The 8,007-nt window shown below is 32.3% G+C and overlaps 1 protein-coding gene across 1 annotated transcript; it reads right to left on the bottom strand.

The window, feature by feature from the left end:
- On the bottom strand, nucleotides 1-6,137 carry LOC123709700 (pupal cuticle protein-like). The gene is made up of 3 exons (XM_045661203.1): nucleotides 6,021-6,137; nucleotides 696-957; nucleotides 1-539 (listed from the first exon to the last, which is right to left on the bottom strand). The coding sequence occupies exons 1-3, from the start codon at nucleotides 6,030-6,032 to the stop codon at nucleotides 142-144; spliced, it is 672 nt and encodes a 223-aa protein (XP_045517159.1). The 5' UTR covers nucleotides 6,033-6,137; the 3' UTR covers nucleotides 1-141.
- Between the last annotated feature and the right edge of the window lie 1,870 nt (nucleotides 6,138-8,007).

The raw sequence follows: 8,007 nt of genomic DNA, 5'->3' as shown, positions 1-8,007 counted from the left end.
TAACATTGTTCTTTTATTCGTTTCATTGCGCACATTAAGAGTCGCATTGCTATACACTTATATACAACACATTTTTTTTCGGGTTTTATTTACATTTTGTATAAAAATCAGGCAGTCAGTCAGCCGGGTCGGAGGTAAGGTTTAATGCCAGCCGTGTCCCTGAGCGCCGTGCGCACCCCAGGGTTCTTCGGGAGCGGAAGCCGCGGCTTGGGCGGCGGCGGCAAATTGGTGGAAGTGGGCGGAACGCGCGTGTTGTACTTCGGGCGTGTCAACGACGTATTGGCCGTCGTGGGTGAGTTGAATCTGTGCAAGGGGACCGTTCCATTTGCCGTAACCAGCTCCGTAGCCAGCTCCGTAACCTGCACCGTATCCGGCTCCGTAGCCTGCGCCAGCGCCGGCGTAGGCAGCGGGAGCGTGGGCGACATTGGCGTGCGCGCTGTTGAGGGCGGCAATGTGAGCTGCCTTAAGGTGGGCTACCTCGGGGGTGTCGATCACACGGCCGTCGTGAGCAAGGGGGGCGGGACCATATTTGTAAAGACCTGAAAGGAGTTAATTATCGTTATCAATGAATGTTTCAAGTTTTAGATTAATAATAGGATTGTTCTTTGGGTTTTTCGTTGAACGATATTTTCGCTCGCTGGTGTTAAAGTTTTTGAAAATATCAAATATTGTAATACTAAGAACTGTATCCTTACCAGCACCAGGGGCACCGTAGTGAGCTCCAGCACCATAAGCGGGTGCAGCAGCGTATGCAGCGGGTCCAGCAGCGTATGCACTGGGTGCCCAAGCGCCGTGAGATGATGAAGCCTGAGCGTGCGCTGCTAAATGGGCTGCTTTGGCGTGTGCGACCTCTGGTGTGTCCAAGACGTTTTTGCCATCAGGGCTAAGCTGGATAGGTGCGGGAGCACCTGCGTAGTAAGAAGCTTGGGCCAGGCATAACGCCGCGGCGAAGATAATCTGTGAACAAGTTAGAATATGAAAAATAATGTATAAAATACTTTTAGTTTAATTGTAACTGAAGTAAACAATCTGCGAACCACCATTGTATAAATACGTACAGAAAATTTAAAAAGTTTATGATTAAATATAATGCCGGTATTTTTTCAAGCTAGTTTGTAATTTATAAATTCCAGTTCAATTTATATGTGTGTGTGTAAAAATTTTAGAACTTATAAAAAAAAAATCTATATGTACTATTTGTTCTTAGGGAATTGTACTTTTTGTAGTATTTTTACGTATATTTAAGGTAAAAACTATGATAAATTAACTTACGCAATTATCTACAGGATATCAAGCTTGAATGTATCCGTAATTAATACGCAAATATTATAAACAAACCGTATCATATAAATAGCTGGAATCAATTTAGACAAGACCTTTAATAACATAATTAAGTGACTGCTTGAATTATAATAATTTAATCGTAGACCACTCCCTAACATTTAACTAGGTAAATAGATTGTAATAAACGACCAACTTCTATTTCCTTTATTAGTTTTACCTTGCTATGGTTTTAATAAAAGTGTAAACCAGTAAACAAAAGAAATAATACAGAGACTTCCTTATGATTTATGAGCCCGACTGAGCAGCAAGCTCGAGAAGTTTGGACGGAGTTTGTGAAGGTGTACCCTAACGAGTCTACAATATTTATGAGTAATAATCACATTCAAAGTACTAGTAGGTGTGGCAATTATGTTGAGTAATCCAAAAACTTAACTACATTTATCAATAAAACTGAGATTTTTCCAATACAACAATAATTGAATGATATAAAAATATCATAGCAGCACTTTTATTTTCTTATAAATATAAAATAATTAGACCTATAGCATTCAAATTAAATCAGTCCAAGCGTGTTAATCAAGTTTTTTCACAAAGTTACACAAATTAACGACCGGTGAACTGTTTTGTTACATTTTGTTTCATCACATGTAATTTTCGTGTGAATTTATAATGAAAAAGTGGCCGTGATGCAATATTGCTAATAAACTCCGCGTAATATTTAGTTAACCATATCATATTCATAGACTCAAGTAAATTATGGAATTTCCTTTAAACGAAATATTTTAATGTTTTGCTTCTGCTAAATTTATATCGTAATAGAACTTAGTACTTTAAATCTTTCATGATAGTAAGTAACATAAAAAAGTTGGCTTAGTTAGTAATGCACATCGTATACCTGGAGATCTTAGATTCGATTCCCGAAGGCTAGTGCATCATCTTCAAAGCCCCGCCCTATTAGCCCCGCATTTTCGTAACATAAATTATTACTATAAAGGGCTAATTTACAAGAACACAGAGAAGGAATATTACGTCACCTTGTATAAAATACAACTTACGAGAGATTCGAAAGCCCATAAATTTAAATTACAATAATTATAAAGGCGTGGCGCACGCAACCCACTGATTGACAAAATAGGACCAGCGGGAAAGTGAAATTAGCTCTTGATTTAAATGCTGTATAAATTAATATGGATTTACTAAACCACATTAGGTAACTTTATAGTTTAGTTAGTAGCAAATAATGCTAGCATATAACTCCGGTGGGTTAGAATGCAATCCCCTGGCGAAACGAATGTTTAAACTAAACTTATTGTAAAATTAAGGTAAGATAATCTGTCAAAATAACGTCATCGATTAATATGCCCCATAACTCATCTTAGATATCACAGATTCTTACCAAGAAATAAACAAAATAAACTTTGGTAATTAAATATACTAGTTGTTAACCTATAATAATTGTCACTTTCATATCTATGTTCCGAAAATGTCTTAATCTCGTTTGATAATGTTTTATTATCTGGATACACGCACCTGTTTGCGTTCCTACGAACTCGGCACCTGTCTCAACCCGACCTGATTGATTTGTTTGAATAAACTCAGCGATACAATCTAAGTACTAACTCATTTAAGCGGCTATTTGTACAACATTATCTTTGAAACCAATCAAAATAATCAGTTAAAAGATTGTATAGTCTTTCTAAATTGTCTCTGGATCACGTATTCAACATGGTCACATTTAAAGTTAATTTTAAAATCTGTAAAAAATTGGGTCTTCATTGTGGAACAATAAATATTGTGATCGGTTATTGTAGGATATTGTATATGTATTGTATTGTATATGTATTGTATTTTATATACATATATTAAAACCTTCAAGATGCCGTGAATATTTGATCCTAATTGTTATAAAATATAATGAAACTATCTCACAGTTTCGAAATGCATGTTGTAATTCAGAGCATATATCTCACTAATGTAAGACGAATTGATAATAGTATTGGAGAAAATAAATAGCTGATTGTTCAAGACATTGGTAGTTTAACTATATTATAACTGAAATAAGCTGCTTCGCTCGAAATACATACAAATATTTGTAAAGTATTATATATACCTTTTATTCTGATATGATTCGTAAAATTTCATGAAAAATTCAGTATTTTTACATCAAAGAGTTCAGTCGAACTTTTACCATAATATTATTTCATAATGTCTTTTTTTATTTATAAATCCGAAATAATTTTATATATTAAAGTAGAACACTTTTCCTAAATATTTCCTCAGATCTACCTTGAAACGTTGTCTCTTTTTATCCAAGTATTGTAAGATCGAACTTATAAAAAGTATACATTAAGCGCACAGATTGGTCAATCTCTGGTTTATTTAATTCACACGAACACAAGTCTATATACTTTGATACTTTATTGTAAAATTTCTACCAATCTGGCTATTGACAATTCCTTAGTAATTTTCCCTGAATTTTATAAATTTAATATTTATCAATAAGTGTCCAAATAAAATAAGTATACGTGAAAGTAATAACGCCAAAACCACTTTCCACTTTAGTCTCTATAATTTCCTGTCAATATTATACGATAATTTTATTTGTACAAGAATTCTATTAAAATATAGATGAAATATTAATGATTACATCTAAGTTGCGCCCAGTTAGGCAATGCTCGTTATGAGATATAATTTTAGATACCATGGTTTAATAATTATTATATACACATTGAAATATTGCGATGTGTATAAAGGTGATCTAATTCCCTTTAAAATGCCTTGAAAACTCGGCATTTAAGTGAAGGCCTTAGTTCACTTAAACTTTCAATTTCTACTGTCATAAAGGAATTCGCGTTGCAAATAACTAACAATTAGGTCTCACAGGGGTTGAGACAATACCTTATAATTTGCAGGCGTGTCATATGCAGTTAGATTGCCAAAGGTTTTGCAATAGCTTGGAATTATCATTCAGTGAACTGGTGCACAACGTTGCAATAGGGGAACTAGTGGGCGGAAGTACTTTTATGTTTTATGAACGGGCGAGTTTACTTCAAATGTCTACCACAGCTAATAATAATGTTTATAATCTGTGCAAACTATACAGGGTATTTTAAAATAACTTCTAAATACAACATTGATATAAATCGACTCAGAAAGAAAGAATAAATATTCATATATTAATTATTCTTGATCATGATTTAATTCTAAGATTAAATGTTTTCCATTTGTTGTCAAAATAAGTTTTCTAAATTTTAAAAATGTACTCGTACGAAAGGTCATTTTTTGAGGGTCGGTGAAAACGCGCCATGTCACGTAGTTCTGTGGTTATGTGCGAAATTTGATTGCACGAAGTTTGGTAATCGATATTACAAATTGCTTTTTCACATGAATGCACATTAGAAAACGCATGGCGTTCAATGCGAAGCTTTATTGACATTAGACATGTATTTTCGGTAAAAATACGTAGTTAAATGTGAAATATATTTTATGCAGATGTTTTTAATACTTTTCAGGAGAGTCAATGTTATAATTTATGAAACGATTCATTTATCAAAGAAGCTTTAAAAATAGTGTATTTGTACGCCGGAAGCTAGAAGATAACAATGACTAAGATTGGAATGCATTTCGACAATAGTTGTAGGCGATGTACCAGGTTGAAATTGTATTAATAATCATATTAAACAGTGTTTCAACCTTGACATAATTTTGAGATATTATCGATGGGAATTGCTAAGTATGCAACGTATTCTGCCTTGGTAAATCTCGTAAGGTAAGTTCCATTCCCGACAATGCAATATTTGTTCCGGGTCGGAAAGCTGATACTTGTCTATAGAACAAAGAATCAGACAAAAAATGTGGACCATATTTTTTTGTTGTTGTTGTAAGTGAATTTTGTTGTGTCGTAAAAATAATATAGTTATGAGTTTGAGTTTTACTTTATTCAATAATTGAAATTATTTAACGTTAATAAATTTGCTTCTTCTTGATTAGCTATATGCATTTATAAAACTTAAACCACAGTATTAAAAAAAACCTTTGTTTGGACAACGCGGAAATTGGCTCAAAATTGTTAAGGTTTTAAAAGGGATCTATTCTTAATTAATTACAAGTAACGATTATATCTGGCCATTGTTATAAACAAAGGGAAAGAGTATGTCGAATTTCGATTAGCTTTGCGAGTATTTGAAGCTAAACTATTGTTTTTAAGTGCGCATCGTATATTAGATTTGTCCTAAATATCCATGAATATAGTGATATAATATACACCAGTACATTTTTAATACAAATAAATCCGTATTAATGAAATTTAAACCGGTAGTAGAAACTGTTTGTTAATAGGCTGCAAATCATGTACTTAGTCTAGGTCCTACACCAATTTATAATAACGTGAACAAATTGCTGGCGTGCCCTAATAAACTACGTTATTATGCTTATTAATGTCCTCTAATGCATTACAATTATCGATTTTATTAGATCAAAGTATGCGTTCCGATGAAATTTACCGATTAATTTTATGAACGCAATCGTAGTAAACAAGTTATGAAGCAGGAAGTATATTAAGGGTATAAGATTCGATATGAGGAAGGTGATTTGCATTTTATATAGATCTGGGTTATTTAATTAACATTACGATAAGTGATATTTTTGTCCATTGATTATCGTCGTACGGCAATAATAATTCAAATAAAATAAATCTATTAAAGTTTTACGGGTGTAGAATAATAAGAAATACTCACCATAGACTGCATGATTAGGTTATACTAAATTGGAGATCTCAAACGAACTGACTTAGCGCTGCTGGTTAACCAGTACTCGCCTAGAAATTTTCGCCTAAGTGACGTGTGCTCTCAACCACCACAAAACACTGAATGTGAATCGTGGCTGGCAGCCCCTTTTTATATGAAGTCCGATAGCGAAACTAGAAACAATTAATTGTAAGTGCAATGCCGTAGCAGTTGTGGGATGCCGGACTATGATAAGGGATGATGCGGACTCAAGGTCACGTGAAGGACGTTGCCGCTCTCAAGTAAAGGCCTTTTTAACTTATGCAAATATACGATTTATTAACTCTATGCCATTAAATATGTTAAGATTAGGATTGTACCGTGGGATAATAAGTTTTTTTATTTATTTACGATTAGTATAAAGTATTAGTATATACGTAGAGTGAAGTGATAAAAAATGTCAAACTGTAAAAAACAATAATATTGGGATAGAAATTAATTAACAAAGGATAAAACATAAAGCAATGCTAATAATGTACCGCAAATAGTATTAACTTTTTAATTAGCAATAGTTGGTCAATTCATCCCGATTTTTTCTTTACTGTTAAAAAGCCTTTACTCAAGTACACTTAGTTACACTAAGTTCATGTCAGATATGTTTGTTTAAATAAAAAATGTGAATGTTAACAATGTGATTAGCGTGACACAAGGAACGTAAAATTGAGTGTGCGTTGATGTCTTTTGTATGACAGATTCCGGTAAGGAGCGAGTTCCGTGAAATTCCGACTTTGATACAAAAATTGCTCATTATTAGTTCCTGTATACTAAAATTAACCGACACAGCTACTACATAATTATTAATTAATTGTATCAAATTTTATTAGCCGATCAATTTGATGAATTGATCAAAGATGATTTATTTTAACATTTGAATTAAAAATATCAGGTTTTAAAATATTATTTATAGTATCTCAGAATAATATCTTTTAATCCAGACCAGAGATAAAAGGGACAACGACAGTTTATGAGACATACATGTTTTATTTTATTATTTTATGCTCAATACAATGGCATAAAATAGAAAAATAATATTTGAGACGTCCTTTGAAAATTGTATCAAATAGCAAGTCAGCCACAGTCGGTAACATAAAATTTGAAATTATATAAAAAGTATAAACTACTTTTTTACGATCACAGAAATTCTCGTTCGAATTCAATTGGTAATATATTTTTGTCTATATTTAAGGATACTAAATAAAAACATATTTTATAATGGTTTTGTTATTTCATTGAAAGATATCATATATAAAAGAATAATAAGTGCTAATTTTATTATAAGAATTTAAAAAAAATCACTGGAATTTAATTAATAAACAAATATTTTATCCGAATTCGAAGTACTTTAGTCCTGTTTAGTGTTTTTTATCCACTTTTGGTTATTTGATACAAATGTAAGGTTTGGTAGAGTAGACTTAAAAATAGTAAAAGAGTTCTCAAGACCTTGGTGTCTGACCACACGTCCTGTTTATACTAGAATGTACTAGAGTGATGTAAGGCAATGAATAAATTCAATGTGATTTTTTTTGAAACTGGTTCGGTCAATGAATTTTACCTGGTATAAGAGCAAATATATTTTTTTGGCCACCCATATCTCAAAAACTACAGAACCGATTTTGATCAAATTAAATTAAATCATAATCACCTCGATATGGCTTTTAGCTTCCGAGTATTTTGTGAACAAACATACGTATATCCGCGAAATTCATTAGGCAAATGTGTTATTAAACTGTATAGCATGTATGAATAGCCGAAATCTATCTAATACAAATAAGGATTGTTTAACAAATAATAAAACTACTTTAGAATCATTTTATGCTAAGAAGAAAATAAATAAATTGAAAAGTAATACGAAACCGAAATGTACAATATTTATTTTCAGTATAACAATTTTAAAATCAGGCGTAACACTTGAAACAAAAGAAAAATAAATATTTTTTTA

Source organism: Pieris brassicae, chromosome 5 (assembly GCF_905147105.1).
Source record: "Pieris brassicae chromosome 5, ilPieBrab1.1, whole genome shotgun sequence".
Classification (NCBI taxonomy): Eukaryota; Metazoa; Arthropoda; class Insecta; order Lepidoptera; family Pieridae; genus Pieris; species Pieris brassicae.
This window is presented reverse-complemented; position numbering and strand designations above follow the sequence as displayed.

What these genes read in the sequence shown, in the direction of transcription:
- LOC123709700 (XM_045661203.1), bottom strand. An exon ending in CTACGGTGCCCCTGGTGCTG is followed by an intron (nt 540 to 695) that starts GTAAGGATACAG and finishes AACTCCTTTCAG; the next exon opens with GTCTTTACAAATATGGTCCC.